Genomic DNA, 17132 nt, shown 5'->3' with positions numbered 1-17132 from the left:
TTTGCTTTTGCAATACCCTTTGCCACGTATCTTGATCTTTACTTGGGGTTGGGGCGTCCCGTGGAAGGGGAACCCGGGGCTGCTCTGGCTGCATTCCTCTCCAGGGCCCTTAGGGTCCTGTCTGGAGGAGTCCCGCAGCACCCCCTGGCTGTGCCAGCACCTGTTGGATGGCCACTTGGCGGCCCCAGCCTGTGCACGCTGACGCGACCCGACCCGGAGTGCCCCTCCCGGAGCCTCAGACCCCCGCCCGCCCCCTTCGGCCACCAGCGGGGAAGAGCGGCTCAGCCTCCTAGCCGCTGGCCCAGCACCCCGCCACGCTCGGCCCACGGCCCCCTCCTCCCGATTGCCGCCCGCGGGGGAAGGTAGAGAAGGGGAGGGGACAAGCAAGAGCCTCGGCCTGCCCGGCCTTCTCTCTCTACCCGGTGCTGAGACGCCAAGCCGAGCCCCAAGGTCTGTGTGGAGCAGGAGGCGCGAGGGGAGAGAGCACAGGGAACCATCGGAGCCCCGCGGTGACCCCCAGCTGCCGAATTCCCCCGGACTGTGAGGAGTGGGGCACGCACCCCAAACAAGGTGAACTTTGATCTCAGAAAACTCAAGCCAGGTGCCGGGATCCGTGCGGCGGCGGTTGTGAACAGGCGGCGTAGGCTGCGCGCTGGGCTGAGCAGCGGGAGCCCCGTGGCCTCCCTCCGCCCGCTCCCGGGGCGGCCTCGGCCCAGGGACCCTCCACCCGGCTCCGGCTCCGGCTCCGCGGCTCCGGGTCCCGCGGCGGAACCTTAGCCTTGTTTCTTCCCCCTCCCCCTTCGGGGGTGGGGGTGGGGCGGGGGAGAGGGGCACCGGGAGAGCGGAACCTATTGGCAGCTTTGTGATTGATCAGAAAGTGCTCGCAGCCAATTTGGTTTCGAGGCTGGCTTCGCGTGACCCTTGAGTTTTCGCCTCGGTCCTGTGCCCCAAACTGACAGGTGCTCCCAGCAACTTGCTGGTGACTTCTCACCGCTCCCCCAGCTCCCCCACGTCCCCACCCCCTCTTTCCTCCCTTGCCTTCACCCCCACCCCCACCACTTCGGCACAGCTCAGGATTTGTTTAAACCTTGGGAAACTGGTTCAGGTCCAGGTTTTGCTTTGATCCTTTTCAAAAACTGGAGACACAGAAGAGGGCTCTAGGAAAAAGTTTTGGATGGGATTATGTGGAAACTACCCTGCGATTCTCTGCTGCCAGAGCAGGCTCGGCGCTTCCACCCCAGTGCAGCCTTCCCCTGGCGGTGGTGAAAGAGACTCGGGAGTCCTGCTTCCAAAGTGCCCGCCGTGAGTGAGCTCTCGCCCCAGTCAGCCAAATGCTCCTCTTCGGGCTTCTCCTTCTGACATGTGCCCTGGCCGGCCAGAGACACGGGACTCAGGCTGAGTCCAACCTGAGTAGTAAATTCCAGTTCTCCAGCAACAAGGAACAGAACGGTGAGTCTTTCCCCCCATCTCCCTCTTCTTGTGTCTCGCTGTGTGTGTTACGTTGGCATTGTGCATCGGTGTGTGATGTACACCCGCCTGCAAGGGTACAATCGTCTTTCTACCCATGCAAATGCGCGCTGCGTTCATTGGCATGGGATTTTGGAGGTTGCCATGCAGTTTGCAACAGCGGGAGCTGCCACAAAGCTCTAACAGGTCAATAGAAGTGCCACTCTAGCCTCACCTAAAGAGAGGACCTTCTGCAAGTGATCGTGAACGTCAGTTCAAACGCGCCTCACAGGACCTCTCCTGTACAGTTATAAGTTCAAGAACTGCCTCTAAAAGCGAATCCAAAAATGAATGAGTCTTGGCATGTTTGACTTTACTCAGATTTTTTTTTTTAGTGGGTTGGGGGCTGTTTCAGGAAATGTATCAGCTGCATTAATTGAGCACTCTTAAGTGGGAAGGCATCAATTCATCAGTAAGTAGATAGGAAATACAGAGGTCAAGAGGCCGTGTGGACGCTTTTAGGGGGAATTTAAAAATGTATTTCTCTGGTGCTCTTTTTCTTTTTTTTTTTTTTTTTTTTTTTTTTTTTTAATGTGCCTTTGTGTGTACGCTGAAGTCCTTACCTTTTTGGCTGTGTGTTTTTATATGTGTTGGTGAATGACTGCTATTTTGTGTGTGCGGGAAACGACTTAATCCTGCATAGGAAATGAGAATTACTTTTAGCTTTCAAGTGTACCTGAAATGTTTAGAAAACTCTCAGATGCAAGTTCCCTTGGGCTGGGATTGCACGGAGCTGGAAAAAGGCTCCTTTCATAAAGCTAGCGCAGCTTCAGGGTGTGTAATTTGCTTAGCCTCTGAACCCCATATGATTTACATCATTCAATTTCTAAACTCTTTTTCTCTTGATCTACCATTATGAAATCATTTTTGAGAAAACTTTGTAAATAGAAATTTTATACTGCACATGAAACCACAATGTTAATGTAGGCTGTCTAAAATTAGAATATTAAACACCCTGTTTATAAGTGGTGGCTCTTAATGTTATTTGAAAAGCAATGTACATGTTTTCAGTGCTTTGTATGTCATCCACTCAGAATGCAAGAATGGGGGCACTTCGTTAACCAGGAGACGTGAGCACAAACAACATACCTAGAAAATCAGAATGGTGTGTCCTGTATTTTTAGGTCACAGCAACTTTTTCTTTATGCATTGGGGTGCTTCCAAGCTCCAACTTTGAATTTAAACTCTCTAAAGTGTTCATCTTGAAGGAAACACAGAAAATTCTAGAGTACACAAATAGATTCAATAAGGATTCATAGGGCCTTTGAAGATACTGTTTGTGTTTGTTATGTGTGCAGCAATCTGTGGATCACATTTATGAGGCAGTGTTGATGTGGTTGCTTCTTACAACTTGCTAATATGATGGCACATGGCACCTGCAGGCTGCTTGAGCTGCTGATCAAAGGACGGCCAAGGGATCTATCTCTAATCACTGCTGCTGAGGACTGGGGGAAAGTGATCAAAGGAGCCACAGCACCAGCTGTACCCTGGCAGGAAACAGAGCAGACCAACCTTTGTTCTTTCTCATGTAAAATAAATGTCCAGTTGAAAATATTGCTTCTTACGAGACAAGCGTCTCCAGAATGACAATGCCCAACATTCCTGGCTTCTGACTTCTATTTTTTATTCTTCCTGTCCCATATCATTTCTCCTACTGCTCTGACTTATCAAGCCTGTCCTGGCATCTGTCATCTTCCTGATTCCCTTTGCTACTTGTGCCTCTCATTGTCCTTTCCACGTCATTCTTTCTTGTGATCCACATACCATGATCACTTGGTAATGGGCCCCAGAGCTCTCTTGTGGTCATTGGCCACTTTGAACGAGTAGGTTCACACCCCAGAGGTTCATTAAGCCAGGCCACACACATTCTGTTGCCATCAGAGGCTGGGCCATTGCCATTCTTAAGATGCATGATGCTAAAAATAGCCTGGTTGTTTCCTAATCTGTGGGCAGAGGATTGGGCTATGTTTAGCTCTTGAGAGGCTGGCAGCAGGAAGTAACTAGAGGTATAGGAACTACTCACTCACCTTGTAGTTTTTAGCCTGAGGAGAAGTGAGGCAGACCAGCACTAGGGGGCAATATAGAGCTATTTTCCTGCACATGCTCAGGTTGATTTTTATTCCTCAAGATTCCAAGATTTGAGGACAACAGGTAGGTGCCAAAGAAGATTTCCCTGGAATGTGAACAAATTTGTTAGAACCTCCTCTTCTTCTTCTTCTTCTTTTTCTTCTTCTTTTTTTGTGACTTTCAAATTTTTCATTCCCTATGTGGGTATATATTTTTTTGCCATCATGTTGAATTATGATTGGTTTTTGATGGACCTACTGCTCTTCTCAATTTAGATGTTTGTGTATTTTTGTAAGTACAAACCAACTTGAGGGTTCCACATAGAAAATGTCATTAGCTCAGTTTGTGCATTACATCATTTTGTGAAAGGTCTTCTAAGTGATAAATGTGAAATGTTCACATTGATCTGTTGTGACTTTAGTTCAGTCCTGCTTTCAAGGACTCCTCTCCAGCGATACTCTCTTTCGTTGAGCATTCCGAAGTCTCAAATGATGTTGACTCAATTAAATCCCTGGGCCTGCTCAGTTTCAATATTGACTTGGTATCTCAAGAGGTGTCATAAATGGACATCGATCGCTATAGCCAATGCCAGATATTTGCATTTAGACTGGAACATGTGGAGGTGCTTCAGAATTAGTTTTGAGGGATCAGTGTCATTTACTCTGCTACCTGGTTTTTGACTTACTACTGTATTGCAATTTCTGCCACTTTACTGTAAAACTGGCTTTATCCTCCAATACTATAAGCTGTCTTTGTGTCCTTCATTCTTAACCTTACTTCTAATCCTGAAGTCTCACCTATAAACTAAGGGTCTCCAGATTTAGCTTAAAGAAGGAGATGAAAGATAAAAACAACTTATGTAGGGTTTCTGGCCTGTACTTTCTGTATGACCATAGGAAAATATTACTATTATCTCTGTGTGCACTCATTTTAGAAGAGAATGCCTACCATGAAATGAGTAAATTCTGGGATAGCATTCTGAGTGGTAGCAAAAACCAAAATGAAACAAGTCTTACTTTAATCTATTACTGTATAGTCCAAATAGATACCAATCACAAAGTTGTTGATGGAGTAAGGCCTCATGCACCTGGTGTTATTGGTGAGTGATTTTAATTTACCCTTAGACCCAAAACATGTTTCTTAATGTTCTCATTTTCTTTAACCATTTTGAGTGAAGATTTGAAGTATGCCTCTGTTAGTAAGGGTTATCCTTATAAACATTGCTTATTGTATGTGCTCTTTTCCTTAAGGATGTTTTGGGGCCTGTAGGGCCATTGACTTTGGAGAAAAATGGTCCCCTAGTAGTAGTGCCTTTCTGAGAATGTGTATCTTGTGTTTAAGGCTTTTCTGTCTCTTTTTCTGTGCCAGCTTTCTCCTCCTACCACTACCTATCTGTCTTTATCTAACAAAATTGTGCCCACTCCTCAACCCTTTTTAGGTGGCAGCTCCAAAGGAATACTTTACTAAAACAACAACAACAGATAATCACAATTCCTAGAAAAACATCCAAGAGTAAGTAGGCTCTGCCTGAGGACTAAAGGGACTTTCCTTTTGTAGTGCGTGACCATTGTGACATTTATTTTTGTGATAGAGGCTTTAAACAACAACAACAACAACAACAACAACAAAAAGACAGAACTTCCTCCTGGTTCTCTGCTCTGTTGGAGATAGTTGAGGAAGTTGAAGAAGTAAATTGCCATTATGTAATAATGAATATTGTTTTTCACAACAGGTAACAGAAAAACCCTATTCTATATTATGGTAACTTTTCTCCCCTACCAATTGTTATCTTTTACATTTAATCTGATATATTTTGTTTTGACCTCTAAAAGGTAGTCAGAAAGTACAAACATCTGGAAGAAGCTTCAAGGACTAGAATATTATTTGGTAAATAGTCTAACTGAATGCTAGGGTCTCACTAAACTTTCCCCAACGGTACTATTTTTTAGAGCTCTGTGTCAGGCACTGAAGTTTTAGTTTTGTCTATCCTTATGCCCTCTTTCCTGAAACTTATTTCTTACTTACCTTCTTTATATTATCTTCCACTTCATGTTTTTTCAACCTTTGTATTGCTAAAATTCTGTTTTATCTACAAACTTGAACAGTTTTTGTAGAAACCAAATTCTAATGATAATATGATGTGTTATATAAATATAATTGAATCAATGCGTTCGTCATGTCCACCCCCCTCCCCCGGAAATGTTTCCAAGACTGGTGACATTTTCTCCATAGGTTTCTATTAGTATAAACCAAAATGGTGGAATTCGTAATAAAAGTCACTTCATTTACTTAGTCTAATTTTGGTGTTTCTGATTGTTTTATTTGGAAGTGTTATACATAGCCAGACTATCTCTATATAACTCTATATAATTTCTCTATAACTCACTTATGAAATAGTCTCTGTTTATTCTTTTTCCACCAGTGCCTCCAATTGCTATTTTTTCAAACTTCCCTTTTCTGTCACCTAAGGATACCTGTAGTGGTTGATTTTCAGTTGGTATGCACTGGGACTAGTTTACAGATGATTAAATTCCTGAAATATTCCCAGTGGGTTGGAAAGGAGCCAGTGCTACTCTTCCAGGACAAACAGACCATCTCTGGACCAGACTGCTGAGTTAATGCCTCCTCGCACAGCTCGGTACCTGTAGGACACTACTCCAACCCTCTTGGTCTTCTTCCTGATCAATTGGCGTGCCTTCCAGATTGTTAAATTTTGACACTTTTATCTATGGACAATCTAATTCATATTGGACTTCAAACTTCTATCTCTTCTCTCTGCTTGACAGCTCGGGCGCAGCCCTTGGCTTGAACGAACCGTAGTATGGAAGGGTATTGCCACTTTCAAGCCTCCTTTCAGCTTCTTTGGTTCTAGTTCAAGACTTGGGGCCTGGGATGTAAGGTGGGGAAGGAGGACGTGACACACATGGTAAAGGATTGCAAACCTTATTTGGTTTTCTTGCTTTCCTGGCCAATGCTGATCAGCTGCTTTTGTGTGGGTAGCATATTCCTGTCATCTAGATTAGATGGGTTACCTTTTCAGCAAGTTCTTTTTTTTCTGACCATTTCATCTAAATTAGCAAGCCCTCACTAGCACATCAAGGTTAATTAACTACATAGCATGTATCATTCTTTGATTTTCTTCTTGTTAATTAATTCATGAGTTATTAATTAATTGTGAACCTACTCCAACTGCTATCCCCGTAGAACGTAAGTTCTCTGAGTGCATGGACCTTGCCCAACTTGCTTTCTGTGGGAGCTCCAGCACCTGCAGCAAGAGGTGTTATATAGTATGTATCGATAAATAGTTCTGGATGTAGTGCCTTATTAGAGTAAGACTACGGTGTTGACTAGAATAGCAGGCCATCTTTGAAGATCTCCTTTTAGTCTTGGAACTTCTACATTGTTTTACCTTTGTCATATGAAGATAAACTTGTTTATTGGTTGTGATAAGACAAGTCTATCTGAGTACTCCTTTACCATCTTGTTGAACACAGTTGACTTTTGGACAATATGGATTTGAGCTGAGCAGGTCCACTTATGTGCAGGTCTTTTTTTTTTTTTTTTTTTTTTTTTAATAAATACAATAGGCATTTCATATCCAGGTTTTGACATCTGTGATTCAATCGACCACAAATCGAAAACAGTATTTTCACATTCCCAACAGTTGATTCCCAATTGCAGATTGAAAATACTGTTTTTTTGAATCCACAGATGCTATGGGCCAGCTATAGTTAAATTTTGGGGAATCAAAAGTTATGCACAGATTTTTTACTACACGGGGATCAGAGCCCCTGCATTGTTCAAGGATCAACTATATATCATGTTACTAGATAAGTATATACCAAGTAAATGGGGTAGGTTTCCTAGAACTGGTGCTACTTGATCTCTTAAAAGTGCCATTGCTGTGTGGACCTCTATATTTTCTGAAGACGAGGCTGTTGTTGATATGGACCAAGGAGTCTTAAGAATGGTGAATTGTGAATGGCTGACATGCCTCCAAAATCAGTGTATTTTCTTTCCATCTTTTGCTTATGGCTCATGGATTAATTGCAAGGGCTAGAAATCAGCAATAAATATGGTTCATGGAATGTGAAGACTGGAAAGATCCCAAAAGCTTATCCTCACAAATGTGTAAAGTAAGGCCTACGGGGCTGAAGAGACTTTGTCAAGGTCACTGTTGAGTACAACAGTGTTAAAATGCTAATATGGTGACATATGTTTCTTTACGTGAGAACCAATTAGGTGCATGGAATTCTAGTTTTAAAATTCTGATGCTTTGTATAAAAGCATTTATTGTTTTAGGGGATAGCATGCTTTGCAGGTTGTGAAAGGAGGCAGGACTCTGTTGATTGTGAAGCATTCTTTACAAGAACACTGAGCAAAACAATTTCTGAATAATCACACTTAATTAAATAAAACAGATAATCTGACTGATGTGTATTATAATGTATCTTTTGGGGTAACAATCTGACAATTTGGCAAATGACTTGAAATGCTACCTTTAGAATTGTTACTATTACATATTAGGATCTTATTTTAAGCAGGTATATCAGGTCCATTGATGAATGATGCTTATTTTAATATTTTGTTGATTAATTGATGACAATGAAGAGGATGGTTGACATTGGAGTGCATGGATCCATAGGGAGGGTTTTTTAAAAATATAACTTTGGTCATTTTATTTAGCAGGATGTCTCAGTGGTAAAACTACCATACGAATGACTGGGTAAGCATGGCCTGGAAAGAACAGCCTATTATTCTTTTGAATGGCTTAATTAGAGGCATTAATTTTTATTTACTCTATATTATATAAGATATACTAATCAGAGGTTCAGATTTCTCTTTGAAGTTGAAAACATCAGGAAAGAAATTCATAGCTATGGACTTGCATGGATTGCCTAAAACAGGATTAATTTACCTTTTTAAAAGTTTTGTTTGTAAAGTTCCTAAGTCTGAGAACAAAAGGAGCTAAAAATTATAAAAAAGAGTTATACTAATTAATTTGATCATCAAAGCCAAGTTATTAAGAGTGATATTTTTTGGTAACTTTAGCTCATTTTGTCTTTTACTTCACGAGCATACGTTTCAAATTGAGTTTATCCCGTTTTATCAGTTATCTGAATTCACGTGAGCCTTCATGTGCCATCTTCAAGCAGTGATTTCCAGCGCCCTGGTGACTGAGCAACTTCCTCCCTGGACATTTGCCTGGTTTCACAACTGAACTATCTTTGCCAGGCTTGCTTGAATAATTTTGCTTTCTTGATATTAGGTTTAATTCCACTTTTATTTTCAAACTATGGTTTGTTTGTTTGTTTGTTTATTTATTTATTTATTTATTTTTTGTACTTGACTTTCCCCCCTATGGATAGTAGCTGAGCCATTTCTCAATCAAATAGGGTGTGTATTGTGTCGTTGCTGGGGCTTGGGGGACAGAGGCAAAGTGGGACATCTGGTTCTTTGAGGGAAATCGACATCCCCAAACCGCATGAAGCACGTTACGGGTAAGTGCAAGGATCTAGATTTGCGTTGCCGCTGTGTACCCTGTGTGCTGATAAGAAACCTGTAAGGGCTCCCAGGAAGGACACTGGGAGGGCAGGATTTGAATGTATTCTTTGCAGGGAGTTGAATGGTCTAAAGAGCTCTTAGTGAGCCTCTGGTTTTGTCATGCTTAATAATGACTCCCCAGGAGTGCCTGCTCTGCACACAATGTTTGCCAACAGTGTTCAGTTGACGTTCATCACTATCCCATGAGGTATTAGGAAAAACACCAAGGCTTCCCTGGCTCCGTAGCTTAGCCAAGGTCCCACAGCTGGTAAACGTTTGAACCTATGTCTGACTCCAAGCCAGGACTCAGGGCCACGTGCCTCTTCCTTCGTGAATTCAATGGTCGAATGTTTTATTAGAACATTGTTTTTCTTTTTCTTTTTTTATGATTTAGCAAATATTTACGAGCATCTGCTCTTTGCTAAGCTTTGCACTAGGTTCTGGGTCCACAAAGAATGAGACGCAGCCCCTGCCCTTGACAAGCTCTGTCCAAGAGGGATGGCAGATCCTTCTTTCATCTCATGGTCTATTAGTTCTGCGCGCCAAGTGCTCTGGGAACATGGAGTGCTTTGCTGACTTCAAAAATCCTCTGTCGATTGACTAAGTGGTTGGTTCTGCTTGGAAAAGAAGTGCAAGGAGAAAAGTTCCCACAGAAGAGGTGACTTAGTTTTGAAGTGGTTCTGCAATTGAGAAAGAGGAACAATTCTAGGCAGAGGGAACAGCCTGCATAATAGAACAGAGACATGCGGAGTCCCTTGTCTATAGTCAAGAAGAGTCTAGTGTTGAGTATGAGTAGAGCTGGGAAAAAGTGAAAAGGTGTCCTGGGTGTATGTATCCAAAGGTCCTGATGCGCTGTTTGCAGTATATGCTTCCTGCAGACTTTCCCGTTAACAAACAGAATAAAAGAAAAGGTCTTTGTGTTTCAGATGGAGTCAAAAGCCCTTTATTTTCAGTTATTTTCTAAGCAGGCGTGGAGTAGGAGAGTTCTGCTTTGCGGTGTGTAGTTAACTGCTTAACTGTTGGAATTTTCTCCCAGTCATTAGGTCTGTTTGGAAGTTCTGAGCTTGTTAGAAGGGCAGGCTGCACAGCCTCAGCTACCCTCAAATAAGCTGAGCCTGTGTCCACACTACTCTCTATTGCCTTCTTTATGTAAACAAAGAGCTATTTTCACACTTCATTCACAAAAATGGATGGCATGCGGAATGCGCTTGGGTGAGGGATCAGGAGATTGTGATAAAAGGGCAGCAGCTTCCAGCACACTGAATTAGTGTAATGAAGCTATTACATTGCAAGAAGCAAAGAAAACAGCCCTAACACTTTTAAGGGAAAGGATTTCAAGTTTTGTGGAAAGTTAATTCCTCTACGTTGAGTAACTGCATCCTTTTCTAGTGAGGTAGGTTCATTCCGGTCCGTTGTATACAAGGCTAGACATATTTTGTGGTATTTAAGGATTTGAAATGAATGGATTCTCTTGATGGATGTGTTATGTGTTATCTAGATGTCATGCCATTTTTTTCTTTCTTTTTTTTTTTTTTTTTGAAGCTATGCTCTTTGCATTCTAGGAAAGCCTTGTTCATGAGTGGATATTATTTTAAGCTTTACATTGTTTGCAAGATGCAGGTATGCTTCTGTACTTATATATGCCCAGCTGGCCAACACACCTGCGTTTTGATTCACTACAGAGATCAGAAACCCTGAACAACAGAAGTTGGACTTATGTGATACTTGTCTCATGTTGTTTCTGGCAGTTTTTTTTTTTTTTTTTTTTTTGCTGGGTATTTGTAAGGACGTGTGTCTTTTAAAGAGTCATGTTATTTATTTATTTCCCACTGAGGAATAAATCACAGCTTGTTTCCCATACTGCTACAGACATAATCACAGAGGTGATTAGAAATTGGGAATCATTAAAGAATTATAATTTCTTTTTCTATGGCAGCAGGCGATGTTTAAAATCAGTGTACTAAGGAGGAACATATGCTTAAAATATGATTAAGATGTGAACAAATGGGAAGAAGGAAATCTTTAGTTCCCTACTAGAAATTTCTAACAGGGTTTGGAAAAAAGGGGAACCTTCAGGGTTCATTTCTGATTTATCGTAATGTCAACCCAAGACATGACGACGGGAAGGGTGCAAATTGTGTAAAAACACAGGAAATAACTTCTAGAGTTTTCAAATTGCTCTATGGAAATATACTAAAGAGTCCTTCTTACTAGAGTGTGATTTGCTATTGTGTCATCCATTCAAAGGACAGTTAGTTATGTGGACACTATAAAAACAAGAAAAAAGTTGGATAGTGCTAGTATGAAAAGCATAGCTCTACACATCCAGAAGTAGAAAAGGAAAGTACAGGAGGCAGATCTCTTCTGCTGGAAATATATTTATGGTGTGGGTAATAAAAGGTATTGGGGTACACTTCTTATTAAATATCATTTTGTTACTGGCTTTACTTTTATTTATAAATGAAAGGACACTCTATTTTTAGAGATCTACGTGAAAATGAATTGTCTCTGTAATACAAGAGACTAGACCTCACAGCATAGTAGCATTTTTTATAGTTTCAGATGCAGTTTTATATGTTATGGATATGTATCGTGGGCTCTGTATCTTTGCTTTGCATTAATCACAGAACTGCCTGACTATTTCTAGAAAAATCAACAATCTAAAAATAATAGGTGTTTCCCAGGTCAAAACCTGGCCACGATATCGGATATTGAGAGAGTCTAGATACCTAATTGATAAAATGCTAACCCTTGAAAAAGTGATTGTAATCTTTACTTTCTTGAGAATATTGACAGGCTTAAGGTTTACAGGCATGATTAAGAATGTAAAATTAGGAATTGCATGTTCTGTGTGTTTATTTTAAAAAAGCACTTTTTCTTCATGGTAGAAAATTTATCTTTAATCTGTACCGATAACTTTTAATAGGCATCAGTTGGGCACCCCATTAAACTAACTGCTTTAAAATGGTTTCCTTTGAGAACTAACATTTACATCCTAGGAAATCAATTAGGCTGTCTGGATTTCACATTTTCTTGCAATCTTCGTTTGCAGTCATTTTTGAGTGGTCAATCTACCATAGCAAAACACTTAGAGGTGAAAATCTTCTGGAAGAAGTGCAAATGCCACACTTTTACTTGGAAAAAATGGGGAAAAAATTGGACTTATTTAATGCATCTACTGAACATTTAGAACTGCATAAAGCACAGGAAATACTTTTGGTGTGTGGGAATGTGTGGTGTTTCCAAACTACAAACATTGTTTTGAAAATTTCCCCGGCAGTGGTGAATTATATGAGACCACGTCCATCTAAGGAGAGCTTGTTTAACTGGCTTGTGGTTCTGGGGCTCATTCAAACACTCTTAAACAAAATAAAGGGAATGGATGTAATAACTTCTTTATAGAAAGGCCATAAAAAGGTACAGGGCCATGTAAACAAATTGGGTCATTTGCTAGATGTTTAAGTGATAGATTTGTAGTCCAAATCCAGGGGTGTGTATTATATTTCATAGTATCAAAACCATGGTCTACCTTGAAAATGAGGTTACCAGCTTATTTTTTGTTTATTTGTTTGCTTTTCTTTAGTGCATGAAAGCTCATTATTGCTATTTTATACTACAGTTTGAAAACATACTTAAAATTTTGAGCATTTACATTTATATTTATTAAACTTGAACAATGGTTAGAAACCCATGTGAGAATTGTTGAATTGACCTGAAGTTTGGTAGCACTGGGTTCTGTTCAAGGAAAATAAAATGATTGAAATGGAAATTTTCCTTCTGGGCTCAGACATGTCTAAACTAATTGTAAAATAATTGTTCTGGCTTACAAGAGTAGACTCATAACTACAACTATGTAAAGTAGAAATCCAACAACATTTATGATTTACAGTTATTGTAACTATGCCAGTCTTGTAACAAAACCACTATAATAACCAATCTATTGTGGCATTCGTTTGTCTTACTTGAGACATAGGCAAAAAGTCCTACTCAAGGTTGTCTTGCTTTAGAGAGTTGCTTTATTGCATTAGGGTGTTAATATACCTACTCTGAAATTGGTATGAGGGTGTATCAAAATGTTCCAGTGGAGGGAAAGAGGGTGGTTGGGACTACAAGAATGTGTGGCCTGGAGCATTGGTGGTGATGACTAGTGGCAATGGAAGCCAAAAATAAATTTGGAAATTGAAGTGAGGAAAGGGAACTAAATAATTTCTATGTTGATACCCTAACATTTATTCATTCTGTAACTTCTCTCAATCAGGGTTGGCTCTCTTGGCCTTAAAGGAAGTGGATTGTGTAAGAAACCTCAGTAAAAATCAATGAGCCTTTCTAAGTTTTAAAAACTGATGGCATCATACCATACTGGCAACTTTTAAGTGTTACTGCTGGAAGTTTGGCAGAGGAAACTCCAGCTCCAGCTCCACAGGCCTACAAAACAACGGACAATGGTGCATATTATAGTTTCTGTGTAATGTGTGACTTGCTAGTTCCTTTTTTTTTTCTTTAATGAGTAACTTCAGGTTTAGATGGCCTTCAGTCTATGAGAATCCTAAGATCTGCCTTTAAACTGGACTCTCTGTGATTTTGAAAACAATTCACTTTTTTTTTTTGCCTTAGTTACCCATTCACGTCTTTTGTGTAGCACAGAGTTCTGCATGCTTGTATACTATCTAAATAAAAACTCTCCAAACTAAGGACTATACCACAAAATGCCACTTGTACCTGCCTGAAACTATGAGGCATTGTGGAAGCTGCAAAGTTGACTTAGACTTAATTGCTATCTTCAAGTAATTGATAGTAAAAAGGGGATATAAGGCATGCTGCTAGCTATTATACAGAGTAAAATATTAGGTAATTGCAGTTTTTGCAGTGATTTTTAATCTTTTAAACCACAGTTACTTTTGCACCAACCTAATACATTGTTTGGTGGGAATGCAAAGAAAGGCAAGAATATTTACAACAGAGCAATTGGAAAAGGCTTAGAAAAATTGTGAAGGGAGAGGTATATTTTGAGGGGTCTGGATGTGTAGGCATGTAGAATCAAGGGTAAGGTAGAGCGGATTTTAGGAGATGGGAACTAGTGAGTAAATATGCAGATTAAGGAAGGGGAAATTCATGCAATCTAATGTGTAGTTTGTTTTGACTGAGACCTCAGAAATAGATTCAGTGGGTAAGTCATTACACTGAAGAAGGAACACTGATGCATTACTGAGGCTTGAATAATTACAAGAGTAATTCTTCATGCTTCGCTGTGAACACCATTTTTGTTCCTCTCACCCAGATCTTCAGGCAGCCAACCTATGAATGAGACCTGATTCCTCATGGTCTGTAGAGGAACAGAATGAAGACAGAATGAAGTTTGCTGAAAAGTGAAGAATAAAGTTAGAAGGGACAGGAAATCCCACAAAACCATGAAAAGGAGGCAGTGAAGGAAGGGAAAGAAAAAGAGACGGGTGGGAAAACAAAAGGAAAAAGAGGAGAGAAATAAACCTTAAGATAGGTGGAAAAGGCTGCCAAGGATGGCAAGATAAAAGTTAAGGAAATTGGCCTGTAGCATAAAATACAACAGATTCAAGAAAATGAGGATCAAAGAATAAATAGCCCATGATATTTCAATAGTGACAGAAAACAAAAAAATGCTTTGTTGTAATAAGAAGTATAGAAGTCGGAGGGAGAATAGTTATAAAGTGAAGAAGTTAGACATAAAGTGATTAAGACTTTCTGGGAAGTTTTAGTGATCGAGGCAAGGACATTTTGAAGTGGTTCCAGAATCAAGAAAGAAAGAGGAAACAAACATGTTTTGTTTCTTTGTTTACTTGTTTGGTGAGTTTGGGAGAGATCCAGGGGAAAGGAAAAGGTTAAATATGTAATATGAGATAAGACTTGGGCCTGGAAAGTTCCTGGACAGTTGTTGATAGGACACAAGTGAAATGACTGCAGAGAATTAGGCATCATATCACAGTTTGCAGTAAGAATGGAGCATACATACCTGGTTGAGAAGTAGGCATTAGATTTGGAAGAAGTGAGCTTTGAGACAAAGTTTGACAATGTGAGAGTGAGAGGAGATGCAAGAGAAATTTTAGCAGTGGTACTCTTGCAATGGAGATGGTTACTTTAGTCCAACTTAGTGTTTAAAATAGAAGTATAAATAATATGAGAGAAAAGATAACAAAAATCGATGGTTTTGCTTGGTTGCGCCTCTAGAGGGATATCGAGATGACAGTTTTGGGAGATAGAGATGGAAGAAAGAGTGGTGTTAGTAGGCAAAGAACATTCATGCAATGGCAGGAGTGAAGTCATATGTAGTAGTAAACAATACTTACGGGGAAGGGAGTGACGTGGAAAATATATGGTAAAAGGCACATCTAAACCAAAATTAGCAAGAACTTTTAACCTATTAAAAAGCTACAGAGGTTTAAACCATGGAAAATTAAATGACCACTTTAACGTCTCTTACCCTATCTTTCTGCTGCTGATCCCCTTAAAAGTGTGCCCTCAGAAATCATAAAAGGCAAGGAAAAACGACTGCAAGCCTCTGGTTTCTCTGCTGTGAAGGTCTAGCATCTGTTGCAAGCACTCTAAGGTGTGTTGGTTTTTGTTTTGATGTTTTGTTTGTTTTCAGTGGCCATTAAAGCCACATAGAAATTTGTTGAGGATGGGTTCTGGTTATGCTAGAGAAGAGTTTCTGGTTTGCTAGAGAAAAGAATATACCTTGATATGTGTATTCCATATTTTCTGAAGATGGCTGTGTGCTGTGTGTGTTTGCTGAGTAGGGATTGTGTGTGCTCCTAACATGAGAATCCTTCTTTATGTACAATCATTGGCTACTTATACATGGAACTGGTGAATAACCATGACCCTTACAGTCTTGATCGAAATGCAATTTTTACTTGTTCCTGAATTTTATTGAGCAGGGGATATCTTCCCTAATACAAGGACAAATGATTCTGAAAGAACGTGGTTTTTCAGCTCACTAAAGAGACAGAGTTCTAGATTAACTTCAAATATAAACACTCTCATGATTTAGAAATGATTGTCCAGTCCTTGGAATAATTAAAACTCCAAATGTGACAGATTGGTATTTCTTCTCTCCCTACCCAGTCCTGCTTCTGGATGGGGGGTTGCTGGGAAAGGAGGGGCAGGAAGAAGCCTTGATGTGTGTGAGGGATTCAGCCTTCATGGAGTAGCTTCTTATTGCCGCTTTGGTCCTGGCACCTATCCTGTTGGTACATCAAATCCATTCTAGCATCCTATGACACATATGTTTAGAGGACTGCCCATTTCTCATAGCTGGGCTTTCTTTCAGAGAGAGCTGCAAGTCTGAGTATGCAACTTACAACTAATCATTTTTGTTCTGTTCATATATCCCTTCACAAAAATTTAAAATGTATTATAAGTAGATTAAACACACACAAAAGTATTGTCAGGTTAATGAATGGATATTGACATTTCCATTTTTAAATAATTATATTTGTACTTGTAATTGCTGTATTCTTACTGTCATCATTCCAAGCCAGGTGGTGTTTATCTAAACTGGGGCAAAAGTATCTCTGTTCTTGGTTCTATATCCAGGATTTCTGCATGCCCTCTTACCCCCAATCATCATAGATGGGATGTTGATTCCAGATAACCTTCCTAGAGTAGATTTCTAGTTGTCTTTTCTCCCATCAAACTTGGATCACTGCTTCTCAAATTTTAATATAAGGGTCATTGGGGGGATCTTATTAAAATGCAGATTCAGATTTTGTAGGTCCTTGGTGGGGCCAGAGAATTGCATTTTGGCAAGCTCCCAGGAGCTTCTGATGCTGCTGATCTGAGGAACACACTTTGAATGAGAAGGGGCTACTCTGGTGTTCTCAAGGTCTGCTGTGATCTTATTTCAATCTTTCTAATCAAAAGTTGGCGCAAAGCTGATCTCTGCTAACTCTAGAGATGAATCCATGTCTTTGCTCTCACAACTTTTTAACCAAGAAGTCATTTAAATCCAATAAACATCAAGGGCCATGTGTTCTAGTTAC

General features: G+C 40.4%; 1 protein-coding gene across 4 annotated transcripts in view; it reads left to right on the top strand.

Moving 5' to 3' along the window:
- The first annotated feature begins 258 nt into the window (after positions 1-258).
- PDGFC (platelet derived growth factor C) overlaps positions 259-17132 on the top strand; it is a 178023-nt gene continuing 161149 nt past the window's right edge. For 2 of the 4 annotated variants that reach the window (XM_081077781.1, XM_081077779.1), the window contains exon 1: positions 259-1449. Coding sequence is in view for 2 of the 4 variants with exons in the window: in XM_081077779.1 (XP_080933905.1) it covers positions 1332-1449 (118 nt within the window). In the remaining 2 variants the exon portion in view is untranslated. The remainder of the gene's footprint in view (positions 1450-17132) is intronic. The other 2 variants (XM_081077780.1, XM_081077782.1) reach the window with 2 other exon arrangements.

The sequence above is a fragment of the Rhinolophus hipposideros genome, assembly GCF_964194185.1.
Source record: "Rhinolophus hipposideros genome assembly, chromosome: 16".
Classification (NCBI taxonomy): domain Eukaryota; kingdom Metazoa; phylum Chordata; class Mammalia; order Chiroptera; family Rhinolophidae; genus Rhinolophus; species Rhinolophus hipposideros.
The sequence above is the reverse complement of the archived record's forward strand: the minus strand, read 5'-3'. Positions and strand labels throughout refer to the sequence as shown.